The sequence below is a fragment of the Sinocyclocheilus grahami genome, unplaced genomic scaffold, assembly GCF_001515645.1.
Source record: "Sinocyclocheilus grahami isolate Dianchi unplaced genomic scaffold, SAMN03320097.WGS_v1.1 scaffold817.1, whole genome shotgun sequence".
Classification (NCBI taxonomy): domain Eukaryota; kingdom Metazoa; phylum Chordata; class Actinopteri; order Cypriniformes; family Cyprinidae; genus Sinocyclocheilus; species Sinocyclocheilus grahami.
Window position 1 is genome coordinate 220,321 of NW_015505996.1, and position 13,922 is coordinate 234,242.

Sequence of the window (13,922 nt, forward strand, 5' to 3'; positions counted from 1 at the left end):
AGACAGACAGACAGACAGATAGATAGATAGATAGATAGATAGATAGATAGATAGATAGATAGATAGATAGATAGATAGATAGATAGATAGATTAGTATTTGCTATTTCACAACACAAATATTCAGTAGATAACTCATATGTGTATTTCACATTTACACACCTAACCTCACACCTAAAGTGTGAAACAAGATGTGAGAAAGGCAGAAAAGAAATTCTGCAGAAAGGATCCATGTTTCATACTAATCCAAAAATATAAATGTTTACACACATTTCACAGTCGCCCATCCTAAGCATCTTATTAGGCCTAACCTACCTTGCATCTATGAACTGCAAGTCGCACAGATAAACTTTCCGCTTGTCACCAAGCCACACTCTGAAATGAGGAAGTGGTAGCTGTAGCTGTGATGCTGCTTCCTGCCCTCATGACTCGCCGAGACTTTCCTGCCCTTTTTGTTGTAAAGAGGTCGAGGGAGTGTGGCCTCTTCATATTCACGCGCACTGCACTCTCTGTGGATTACTAACTCACACCATGATGTTCTCTCACTTGCAGTTTGCCTGAGCTAAAGGACCACTGGCTAGATACTCTACACAGGTGAGGTGTCATTTAGTACCTGTTATAAATGCATAAGTGGAGCATAATAAATAAGAAATTCTGAGTCAGATAGACAGACAGACAGACAGACAGCTAGACAGATAGCTAGATAGCTAGATAGATAGATAGTCAGATAGACAGACAGATAGATAGATAGATAGATAGATAGATAGATAGATAGATAGATAGATAGATAGATAGATAGATAGATAGATAGATAGATAGATAGATTAGTATTTGCTATTTCACAACACAAATATTCAGTAGATAACTCATATGTGTATTTCACATGTACACACCTAACCTCACACCTAAAGTGTGAAACAAGATGTGAGAAAGGCAGAAAAGAAATTCTGCAGAAAGGATCCATGTTTCATACTAATCCAAAAATATAAATGTTTACACACATTTCACAGTCGCCCATCCTAAGCATCTTATTAGGCCTAACCTACCTTGCATCTATGAACTCCAAGTCGCACAGATAAACTTTCCGCTTGTCACCAAGCCACACTCTGAAATGAGGAAGTGGTAGCTGTAGCTGTGATGCTGCTTCCTGCCCTCATGACTCGCCGAGACTTTCCTGCCCTTTTTGTTGTAAAGAGGTCGAGGGAGTGTGGCCTCTTCATATTCACGCGCACTGCACTCTCTGTGGATTACTAACTCACACCATGATGTTCTCTCACTTGCAGTTTGCCTGAGCTAAAGGACCACTGGCTAGATACTCTACACAGGTGAGGTGTCATTTAGTACCTGTTATAAATGCATAAGTGGAGCATAATAAATAAGAAATTCTGAAACTCTCGATTTATTTTTTTTGTCCAAGAACAAGTAATCTGTCTACAAAAACATCTGCACCACAGATGCAATCAGTACAGTAGCACATGTAATGATTCTATTTATAGGCGTCGTGCAGTTTCTTGCTAACCTTATCCAGACCTCAATCAGAAGTGTTCAAGATAATTTTGATTAAAGACAAAAACATGGCCAAAGCTACAGCAGGTTTATTAGTTTTGTAGAATCACTCAAAATCCTTGCCAAACAGGTCTTGGAAAATGATGGCATGCAAAAAAGTGAAGCTGCCTTGATGCCATTCGAAAAGGAAAATTGCTTCAGATGTGTAGTGAGTCATTTTGATGAAAGATTATGAAGACTGTTTCTTTGGAATAACATGAACTGATGAATCATGCGCAGGACCAGGAATGTGTATTTAAGAAAGTAAACAGGCTGCTTTTTGGATTCTGACTTTCATCTTTAAGTCAGATTTCAATTCCTCAGTCTTCTCATGTTTTTGGTCCTCCAACAGGAAATACTCCTGTTGTTGTTCAGGAAGGGTCCATTTACTGAGGGTGTCTTCAGAGTCTCATGTAACAGCAAAAACCTGAATGCTCTCAAAGAACAGCTGAACTCTGGAGCCCAGGTGGACATGGAAGCCCTGCCTGTGACGCTCCTGGTTGGATTGTTGAAGGTGAATAATACTCCATATTTACAGTAGGCTCAGCTTTTGCTTGTATATGTTTCATGTCAACGCCCCTTTTTCCATTCTGACGTGTCTGTGAAACAATGAATCATTTCTTTATTTTTATGTACTGATAGATTTTCCTGAAGGAACTCCCTGGAGGCCTGCTGGTATTTGAGCACTATGAAAGCTGGATCAGTGCTCTAGAGAAAGAAAGGACAGAGGATGCTCAGAGAGAGCTGAGAAGGTAAGTAGTACTATCTCGTGTCCTAGCAATAAACTCACTGTAGTTTAAGAGTGAATGGTATAGAGAAACGGACAACAGATGTGGGGGCTATTAAAAAGTCCCTGGCAAGGCAAGGTGGTAGAAATGGGGCTTTTCTGTGGACTTTCTATGTACTCTTCAGAGATTTGAAAATAGGGAAATTAGATGCTGAAGTCTGACCACAAAATGTCAGAAGGACAGTTCTGTTTTTGTTCTTCCTCCCTCATCAAAAAAAAAATGGAAGGAGCGGTTAATAGAAAAAGGACCTAACTGTTTTTTTGTTTGTTCTCCACTCTCAGAATGGCTGAGAAGTTGCCGAAAGCAAACAGTCTCCTCCTGCAGCACCTGCTGTGCCTGTTTCACCACATCAGTCAGCATTCAGAAACCAACAAAATGGATGCCAAGAACCTGGCAGTGTGCATTGCTCCAACCTTGCTGCATCGTGACAGCCAGCCCCTAGACAGGGATGATGTAGCAAAGGTCAGACACTTGGTCCTTTTTATAAGAAAAGTCGAAATAATAATCTGTTATGTCATGAAATTATTTATTTAAAGTCTGCCTTGGTTCTGGCAACATGAGCCTATATCACTAAACTTAGTCTGGATCAGTGTCTGAGCAAGAATGTATGTCAGAAGTCTCAGTAATGTTTTATTTTTTTGATACACCTCTGCAGTCTCGTTTTGACTAATCTGTCGATTTAAGACACACTGTCATATGCATGATGTGGTTTTAGATGCATAGAAACCACAACACAAAAAGCACTGTGACATTAGGTTGCATACAAAACTCGATACATTGCATTATATGAAATAGAAATTAATGTTTTTCTTTTGTGTTTTTATTAAGGCCACAAATCTTATCCAATTCCTTATCGAAAATTGCTGTGAGGTATTTGGAAATGCTATCCTGAAGCTTTTTGGTGATTTAGAGGATCAGGAGTCCATAGACAACTCAGGTAAATAAATAACTATTTATAACTATTAAAAAAAAATAGCATTCTTAAATTTACATTAACATCTATGCACCATTTATGAGCCCTTTCTGAGGCCATTTTACTTCCCAATATCTTTACTTAACATCTTCCCAATTAAGAGCTCCATTTATGATTTTGAGGTTTACTGCAACCTCAAGTCTCAACAGGATGACTGATGATAATACTTTTGCATTTTCAAAAATGGCCTTAAAGCAGATGTTTCTGCACCCCTAGTATGGCCAAATCGAATTGCATTACCTCAATCCCTGTTAGAAAATCCAGTTTAAGCTGTTAGCTGTGTTTTGGAACATGACAGTTGGTCTAATTGGTCTGGCCATTAGCTATTGCAAGCTTAGCAGAAGTTAGTTTATCAGCTACTTTGTTCCAACAATCTGCTTGACCACCTAGAGCTGGTATGACAAACTATTAGCCGATTCATGAAGTTTGCCAGTTTGAACAAGCTAATGATCAGCTTGGACCAGCTAAAGGCCATTTAATTAGCATGTTAGACCATCTAGCAGGCTTTGAAATACAGGGTAAAGTCTCAGATTTACAATTGCAACACCAATAGTCTAGTACCAACTTCATGCCATTGGTTGAACAAATGTTGCTGTGTTGGGCTGGCTCCAATGAACAGAGCATTGTTTTGATAGCATGACACAGCCACCTAGACCTTTAACTTTGATTTATTTTCTACAGATTCAGCCTCGCTGGTGTCCCCTGATATCTCTTTTGATGTCCACCAGCATGACTCAGCATACGACAGCACAGATCCTGATGTCGATTGTGATTGTCTAGAAGCTGAGAGCCGGTCTCAGGAGGACAACATGATGCCACATGGGAGCCCAGGTCTATGCCAACTTGAACGCTCTGACATTCATTCTTGTTCCTCTGAAGCTATATTTGATTCTTTCACAAATCCCTTCAATCGCCGGTGCTCTGAGCCCTCCATTTTTCCTTCTGCCCCCATGACGGGTTTAAGAGAGCTTGCCCGCAGCCATGACAACTTTTCGACAGAGAAGGAAGACTTTGACGACCAACCACTCAAGAAGCAGAACTCGGATGACTCTTTCTTGCATCCCCACCGCTGTGAGAACAGAAGATCCCAGATGGCCAAGACTTTGAACATGGACTTGCCAATTAGTGTGTCTTCTCCAACATCTAAGGCTGGTTCCTGCCCATCGTTCTGTTCCTCAGATAGCACCTCCTCAAATCTCTCAGAGCAATCAATAACCACGTCACCCCAGCCGTCCCCTGCAAGCCCCCGCAAGTCTACTAGGCATTCATCCTTTATGAGTAAACCTAGACATAGCAATGCCCAAGGAGACCAGGAAGTGACCCGACGATCCCTCTCAATGAGGGCCAAAAGCCTTGGAAACTTTACGTTTAACAGAGGCAGTCTAAAGAAAGGAGAGTCCCAGAAGGAAGTAGTCTTCCCATGTGAAACTCTCCAAGAGGACTCACAAAATGAGACAGAGAACATCGATGAGCTTGTTCGGCGTCGACGGCCTCTCTCAGCCATCGAGGTCTTCCAACATGTGGATAGTCTTATGCCATGCAGACCCCCATCCTATGAGCAGGCGCTGCAGACTGGAGCACAACCGGCCCCTCCGCAGTACAGGGCCATGACTGTCCAACACGCCAGAGAGCTTGGCAGGAAATCTCGCCCCATATCCATGAACGACTACCTGCTGGACGATTACAAAGTTAACGAACCAACAGAATACATAGAAACTTTCACAGAAAGCATTCAATTAGAAGAACCACAGCCGGTGTCGTTCCGGCAGAGGGCCATGTCTGAGTCAGTGTCCCAGTCGAGGCATGAACGAGTGTCCCACAGGTGTAGTCAGCCTGTGTTTGAGGAGTTCTCCTATGCAAAGGAATCTTATGTGTGAGTGTTTCTTACTCAATTGCAATACTGAACTCCTGCTAAGATTTAAAGATGAAGTGTGTAATTTGTTTGTGATTAGCATCACCAAGTGAAATTGCAAAAACAATGATTGTTTTCAAACAGGTTTCCTAAGCACTCCACCCACTTACGTAATTGATTGAACTATTTTTGCTTTGTTGGGCTGGACAGGATGATTAACCAAGCAGAGTAATGTTTTGATAGTGCCACAATGTTTACACTTTTCAGATAAATCAACCCATAAAATGGCTTGCTTATAGTTACATTAAGCAATGGTAGGAGAATGCATTTTAACATAGAAAATTGCACACTTCAGCTTTAAAATAGCCTGCAACTATTAAGCTGTTTAAATTAGTGACACATAGAATTCAACGTGTTACAGCAATTTCATATGCTAATATTGAATCATTTTAAACTCTTGCCAGTATGAAGCTATGTAAATAGACAGTTAAAATAATTCAATTGTATAATATAGTAAAATAGTTGGTGGTATCTGAAGAATTTTGATGTAGTAAGAATGTACAGCTGTTAATTACATGATTTCTGTCTTATTTCTACTCTTTATTTCACTACAATAAAGAATCTTAGAGGTCACGCTGTTTGAACTCATTTCTGACAGTCTCAAAAAGCTGCTAAGTCTTATGAAGTTTATTTCACTATATGAACACTGGGATATTTGGTAACATTAATTGATTTGAGTACCTTCATGTTGTTCCAAGTGAATAATGTACTGGTTGCTCTTAATGAATGGTAACTATATTTCAATCTTTAAAAAGTGGTATAAATATAATATCATCAAATAGTAGTCCATATGACCTTTGCATAATATATTCAAGTCTTCTTTGTGTGACGAACAGACTGATATTCTCATGAAATTGGAATAGAGCTTAAACTTATGATACTTTTATTGATGATACTATTGTTAATTTTTGTGATACTTCATTTATGTGTATGTGGCCTGGATAAAATTCAAAAGTTTATCTTGAGTGTTCCACAAGAAGAAAGGCGTACTCTTTGTGGTTAGAACGACATGAGAGTTAAAAGATGACAAAGATGAAATATTCCTTGTTCCTTTGGGATACCAATGGAAAAGAGTTAAAAGAGGTTATGAGGAACCTACAGAAACCAGTACTTTCATACATATGGCATTTTGAACAGTACTGTTCCCCATGCTTGGCAAGGGGTTGCATAACATGCAGAACAAAATGTCATTGAGAACAGCGTGTTCTGCATTAGAGAGGAAGTCAGCGATCATGTGGACTGATTTGGTTTTTCGCTGAATTTGGTCTGTCATCTCACTCGTCTATAGATATGTCCTATTTCCTCCTCTTTCAGCCTTACTAAGAAACAGACTGCAGTGTGTCAAATGTCAGTTTGCATGGTTTCTATAGTGCAGTGTGCACACACTAACATTAGTCTGTAAATGGGAAATGTGGGTACATTTTCTGAAGATCCTTATCAAGGCACCGAACGTACTAATGCTCTGATCAGCCTCTTAGATGTCGGAAACGTGCACACATATGCAGCCATTAAAGGAGAACTTTGAACACCTTAAAATAAAACTTTATTTACTCACCCTCATGCTGTTCCAAAATTGTATGCGGTTATTGTTCCTGTGAAACACAAAACTAGATATATTTTATAAGAATCTATATGAATCAGTTGCCATTCAATGACAGGAAGACCATTATCTACTACATGGTTTATATTATTATACAATATACAGTCATTTTTGAATTGAAGAATCAGAATCAGCAAGTGAAGTAAACATTTTGTGACATATCTGTAAAGTAAAAATGCCAAGCAGGTTAAGGACTTCTCCAAAATTGACTATAAACATGGCAATGCAAGCCAGTAAACATTCATTAACAGAGACAAAGCAACAGATAAATGTTACATAATGAAACTGTGAATGCTAGCATGTGTTCATGGACAGAGTCTCTTACATAACACAGTGGTTCTCCCTCTGTTGCCATTGCTGTGTCCATTATACAGTGATGAATGGGCGCTTTAGGTAATGGATGTTTTAACGCTTAAAGTTAAATTAACAACCAATTAGTGACTATTCAGCGACACAAGTATTGGATTACCAACAAATCTAAATAGGGAAAATTGATATTGAATTTCTCAAACAAAGCACGCAAAACCAATGACATAGTCTGAACAGGCAAACGTTAAAAGTAATTACGATGACTAAAAAAGGATGCTCTAAAAATAAAATGAATGACACATAAGTTCAAACACAACAGATCGCACATGCAGGGAATTATGTAATGTGATAAAACAGGACAAGTATGCATAATCAATATTAAGTAGGAAACGTTTTTAATGGAGGGAGGACCAGTCATGGTTATGGGAGTGACAGCAAAAATATAGAAATATATGTAATAATATTTTAGCGTGCAACCAACAGGAACCCCAATACTGTGAGATCTGCTGAAGTAATCAAGTTGAGGTTACCCATGATGGCTCAGTTCCTCTAAATATGGCAAAGAGAGTTGCTTAAAGAAATAGTTCACAATTTTATCATCATTTAATGACCTGTTGCTACAGCACCATATTCTATAATTGATCATTTGGCACACTATGAACTAATTTCATACATTTTTGTGCTTCACAGAAACATTTTGGGTGAACAAATCATGCAAATACAAATAGTTAATTTAATGTTATTGACATTGTATTTTACAAGACAAAATATATTACACAGTGTGTAATATAAGTGTTTTTCAATCTCTGTTAGTACTATTCCTGACTATCTGGAAGCTCACACATTGATCAGAAATCGGAAAGGTATTTCTTTTTCGATCCCCTTTTTCTCGGATCCACAAAAAAAATAAAAAAAATAAAAGGCTGTATTATGCATGCCAGGCCAGAAGTTGGCGATGTCACATTGTAAAGAAACGCTTCGTGTCTGCACACACGTATAAAGTCACTGTTTTCATAAATTTGCGGGGGTGTTTTATATTTTACAGGTCCCCCAAAGCTGTCGACATGTTACACAATGTAGGCACAATGCATAACAAGTTTTCCATTTTTATTTGAAAATGGTGTCGTGTAAATGTACCCTAAGAAATCATTTTTCCATTGAGTTGTTCAATTTTTTAACCTTTTTCTTTCAAATCTCTGAGCATCTGCTGTAAGCCTTCGTTCCCCCCAAAGTCTCTTAGGCTTACTATAGATGTTGGCTCAAATATAATTTGATAATGTTAAAAGTGCTAAAAAATGGCACATTTGTTAAACTGAACAGAACATTTGAATGTAAACACAAAAGCACACCACACCACAGCTTGTTTAGCAAAATTCACATGTATAAAAAAGCACTGCATGGCAATCAGACCTTCTTTCAATCAAAATTATTAAATGATATATCTATTGAAAATTCATGTTTCAGCATAACGCTCGAGACAGTAAATGTGCACTGCAGTGCCTGTTCAGTGACATATGTTTGGCATGTTTTACCATGACCACAGTGTTGTTTATAATAAGAGCTAATCACTGGTGTACATTTGCGGTGTCTAAATGATTTCTGTTTGCATCGGTCTCTTGTTTTTCTTCAGACTGAGAACCCAAAACCACTTCCTTGTGTCACAAATTTCAACTTCTTAATTCAAAAATAAACTTTCTTATTTGATTTAGGGAGTGTAAGAATAATGCTATACCATGTGAGTTAAAACACCCAAGACAATATATTTTAAGGTTTTAAAAGATGATACTTTAAAAGATGAAAAAATAAATAAATGCTCTGAATGTAATATAGACGCCCAAGGTACACAAGTGAAAGTGCCCCAGAAATCACAGTGCAAACTCTTTATCTAAACATAGCAGACGGAACAAACTGAAAGTTATAGAGGTCTTTGAGCCCAACAATGATTTGTTACAACCTCAAAGACAATAGTTTTTGTCAATATTTAGTGCACATCATGTTTGCTATATTATAAAAACTGTAAATGAAACTTGGTCATTTTCATGTCAGCTTGTGTGCAGCTCCTTTGTCTGTTTAGTTTAGTTTACAACAGGCAGAAACATGCATCAGTTTACCTGTCTCCCCCTACTGGTTGTTAAGATGTCTTACACTAAATATTTATTACACTAAAGAGTTTAGCAAGCATTTATAATTTGTTTTTATTTAAACGCATATTTCTGTGGCTGCAGAGATTACTACTCTTAAAGAATTACGGGTTTGTTACTGAACACACACATTTACATGTTTTATAGGAACATTCCATAGACTTGATTTTTATACTGTACTGTATTTTTTATCCCTTCTATCCCCCTTACTCCAACCCTTAAGTCTCCACAAGGACAAAATGTACTGGTATTACTATCCTTGAGGAGACATTTGATAATGTAGGGAATACCAGGTACACACACACACACACACACACACACACACACGCACACACTCTCTCTCTCTCTCTCTTTAAAAGATGAAAAAATAAATAAATGCTCTGAATGTAATATAGACGCCCAAGGTACACAAGTGAAAGTGCCCCAGAAATCACAGTGCAAACTCTTTATCTAAACATAGCAGACGGAACAAACTGAAAGTTATAGAGGTCTTTGAGCCCAACAATGATTTGTTACAACATCAAAGACAATAGTTTTTGTCAATATTTAGTGCACATCATGTTTGCTATATTATAAAAACTGTAAATGAAACTTGGTCATTTGTCTGTTTAGTTTAGTTTACAACAGGCAGAAACATGCATCAGTTTACCTGTCTCCCCCTACTGGTTGTTAAGATGTTTTACACTAAAGAGTTATTACACTAAAGAGTTTAGCAAGCATTTATAATTTGTTTTTATTTAAACGCATATTTCTGTGGCTGCAGAGATTACTACTCTTAAAGAATTACGGGTTTGTTACTGAACGCACACATTTACATGATTTATAGGAACATTCCATAGACTTGATTTTTATACTGTACTGTATTTTTTATCCCTTCTATCCCCCTTACTCCAACCCTTAAGTCTCCACAAGGACAAAATGTACTGGTATTACTATCCTTGAGGAGACATTTGATAATGTAGGGAATACCAGGTACACACACACACACACACACACACACGCACACTCTCTCTCTCTCTCTCTCTCTCTCTCTCTCTCTCTCTCTCTCTCTCTCTCTCTCTATCTCTCAATAATGGCACCAAACTTGCACAAAACTGCTTCATGATTCTTCACTGAGTTTAATACAAGATTCAGTTTAGGTGTGATTTATTTCATCATATTGAAGTGAATCAAGACAAAAACACAAAGATACAGTTTCAGTTCTGAGTTTATTATGTCATTGAATATTAATGTGACTTGCATAATAGTTCTTTTTTTTATGTTATGACAAAATTTGAAATTCATTTTTGTTCTTTATGCTATAAGGTTTATCTTTGGTGCAAACAGTGATTAACAATCATTAATCTGAAGGGCGGAGTTGGTGGGGTTGCTATAAACCAGTAGTCTAAATCTCAATTGATTAGAGAGAATCCCTCTTATGCCGCCCCATAACATGCCAGCATAACCTGTTCTGGTCAGCAGCTAACCTGCTGCGTCTGATCGCGAGTTCGAGGTAAATTCCTACTGTGAAACGTGTCCGCAAAGTTTACGCGACAGTTTAACAGCTGAGCCCAAGCCTCCATTACTAATTCCAAAATGTCACTTTAGAACTAGTAACGAAGGAAAATTGAGTTGCTTCATTAAAAGCTTATTGTATTACTGTAGTAAAAGCAGTGTATTATATAGTAGAGTATTATGAGAGAGAGATTGACTCAATGAGTGTGATTACCTGCATCTGAAACAGTAATTACTCTTCAGATCAATCACTCATAATCCCAATAAAACATTAGTTTGAATGTCCAATAGGCTCGTACTATCCTTTCATCTGTTAAAGGGGTCATCGGATGCCCATTTTCCACAGTTTGATATGATTCTTTAGGGTCTTAATGAAAAGTCTATAACATACTTTGGTTAAAATTTCTCAATAGTAGTGTAAAACGACACCCTTTTTACCCTGTCAAAAATAGCTCTGTTTATAGCAAGCAATTATGTTGCATGTTCCTTTAAATGCAAATGAGCTCTCTAGGGTCACTACCCCTCTCTTCTGAGCCGCTCTCTGAGAGACTGTAAACTTTAGCCACATTCATCGTGAAACTTGCTAACTAGCACATTACTAGGAAAGGCGATTTGCAAAGATTCATACAAAAAAAAAAAACATATACTCACTTCTGTAGGTGAAGCTGGATGATTTGCGCAAACTTATACACATTTAGGTAGATCGGGGGCGCATTCCCTTCAGAAACAAATGAAACCATTTCAGCGGCTCAGATGTCGGGTGTAAATGACAACTGCTATATTCATTATTGCATCCAACAACAAAACGCCTCAATCGCTTAGAAGATATTCTTGTCTACTCATGCTCCGCCTTCGAAACAATGGCGGACTGATGACAGCTCACTCAGGGCAGAGTTGTGATAAAACCAAAGACTGACGCCACTGTCAATCAACAACCGTGGGAGGGGCCTGTTCAGAACTACGTCATTCTGCCAATAATCTGAGATCGGCTTGATATGAGAAAGGGGTTCGGACTTATTGAGATTTTTAAAAAAGCACCGGGTGGATTTTTATCATTATAGGGTGGTTGTGTACAGACACTGCCAACACACATTTCCGTTCAATCAACATGTAAAAGTGAATTTTGCATCCGATGACCCCTTTAAGGGTGAATGTGGTTCCTAAAGACAGCAGTAGCCCCTCACTGCAGAACAAAGGTCCAGGGGGCGGGGTTGGATCCACATCTAGGGGGTGGAGATGGTAGGTTTAGGGGTGGAGATGGGTGGGTTTAGGGATCAGGGGGTGGAGACGGGTAGGTTTAGGTATATGTATGGTGGGAGGAGTTAGATCTGGATCCAACCTCGCCCCCTGGATCTTGTGTTCTGCACTGAGGACCATCTCAAAGACAGCGCTGCTCGGTGCATCTGTTGGCTGCCTAAGGGCTATGTTCCAGTTCACTTTTTTTCATGCCCTTCACTCGCTAACTTCCCTCCATCTAGTTTACTCGGATGTACGTCATTGATTACGTTGCATGAGTGCCCACCTGAGGACCATCTCAAAGACAGCGCTGCTCGGTGCATCTGTTGGCTGCCTAAGGGCTATGTTCCAGTTCACTTTTTTTCATGCCCTTCACTCGCTAACTTCCCTCCATCTAGTTTACTCGGATGTACGTCATTGATTACGTTGCATGAGTGCCCGCTACTGGCGGAACCCTTGGAATGGGCTGAACTGGAACGTCCTAAGCCCTTGATCACTTAGAATCCGCTATGGAGTTGGTTTATTGTTTACATGTTTCCCCTTACGAATTTGTTTGGTGCAGCATTCTACAGGTGCATCTCAATAAATTAGAATGTCGTGGAAAAGTTCATTTATTTCAGTAATTCAACTCAAATTGTGAAACTCGTGTATTAAAGAAATTCAATGCACACAGACTGAAGTAGTTTAAGTCTTTGGTTCTTTTAATTGTGATGATTTTGGCTCACATTTAACAAAAACCCACCAATTCACTATCTCAACAAATTAGAATATGGTGACATGCCAATCAGCTAATCAACTCAAAACACCTGCAAAGGTTTCCTGAGCCTTCAAAATGGTCTCTCAGTTTGGTTCACTGGGCTACACAATCATGGGGAAGACTGCTGATCTGACAGTTGTCCAGAAGACAATCACTGACACCCTTCACAAGGAGGGTAAGCCACAAACATTCATTGCCAAAGAAGCTGGATGTTCACAGAGTGCTGTATCCAAGCATGTTAAAAGAAAGTTGAGTGGAAGGAAAAAGTGTGGAAGAAAAAGATGCACAACCAACCGAGAGAACCGCAGCCTTATGAGGATTGTCAAGCAAAATCGATTCAAGAATTTGAGTGAACGTCACAAGGAATGGACTGAGGCTGGGGTCAAGGCATCAAGAGCCACCACACACAGACGTGTCAAGGAATTTGGCTACAGTTGTCGTATTCCTCTTGTTAAGCCACTCCTGAACCACAGACAACGTCAGAGGCGTCTTACCTGGGCTAAGGAGAAGAAGAACTGGACTGTTGCCCAGTGGTCCAAAGTCCTCTTTTCAGATGAGAGCAAGTTTTGTATTTCATTTGGAAACCAAGGTCCTAGAGTCTGGAGGAAGGGTGGAGAAGCTCATAGCCCAAGTTGCTTGAAGTCCAATGTTAAGTTTCCACAGTCTGTGATGATTTGGGGTGCAATGTCATCTGCTGGTGTTGGTCCATTGTGTTTTTTGAAAACCAACGTCACTGCACCCGTTTACCAAGAAATTTTGGAGCACTTCATGCTTCCTTCTGCTGACCAGCTTTTTGAAGATGCTGATTTCATTTTCCAGCAGGATTTGGCACCTGCCCACACTGCCAAAAGCACCAAAAGTTGGTTAAATGACCATGGTGTTGGTGTGCTTGACTGGCCAGCAAACTCACCAGACCTGAACCCCATAGAGAATCTATGGGGTATTGTCAAGAGGAAAATGAGAAACAAGAGACCAAAAAATGCAGATGAGCTGAAGGCCGCTGTCAAAGAAACCTGGGCTTCCATACCACCTCAGCAGTGCCACAAACTGATCACCTCCATGCCACGCCGAATTGAGGCAGTAATTAAAGTAAAAGGAACCCCTACCAAGTATTGAGTACATGTACAGTAAATGAACATACTTTCCAGAAGGCCAACAATTCAATAAAA

The 13,922-nt window shown here is 39.2% G+C and overlaps 1 protein-coding gene across 1 annotated transcript in view; it reads left to right on the forward strand.

Annotated features, from left to right (window-relative positions):
- Positions 1-5,772, forward strand: part of LOC107562296 (T-cell activation Rho GTPase-activating protein-like) — a 21,466-nt gene extending 15,694 nt beyond the window's left edge. The window contains exons 5-11 of the mRNA XM_016246927.1: positions 551-592; positions 1,282-1,323; positions 1,868-2,057; positions 2,186-2,295; positions 2,613-2,793; positions 3,160-3,268; positions 3,986-5,772. Of these exons, the coding sequence (XP_016102413.1) occupies positions 551-592; positions 1,282-1,323; positions 1,868-2,057; positions 2,186-2,295; positions 2,613-2,793; positions 3,160-3,268; positions 3,986-5,181 (1,870 nt within the window). The 3' untranslated portion in view covers positions 5,182-5,772. The remainder of the gene's footprint in view (positions 1-550; positions 593-1,281; positions 1,324-1,867; positions 2,058-2,185; positions 2,296-2,612; positions 2,794-3,159; positions 3,269-3,985) is intronic.
- Positions 5,773-13,922: the final 8,150 nt, after the last annotated feature.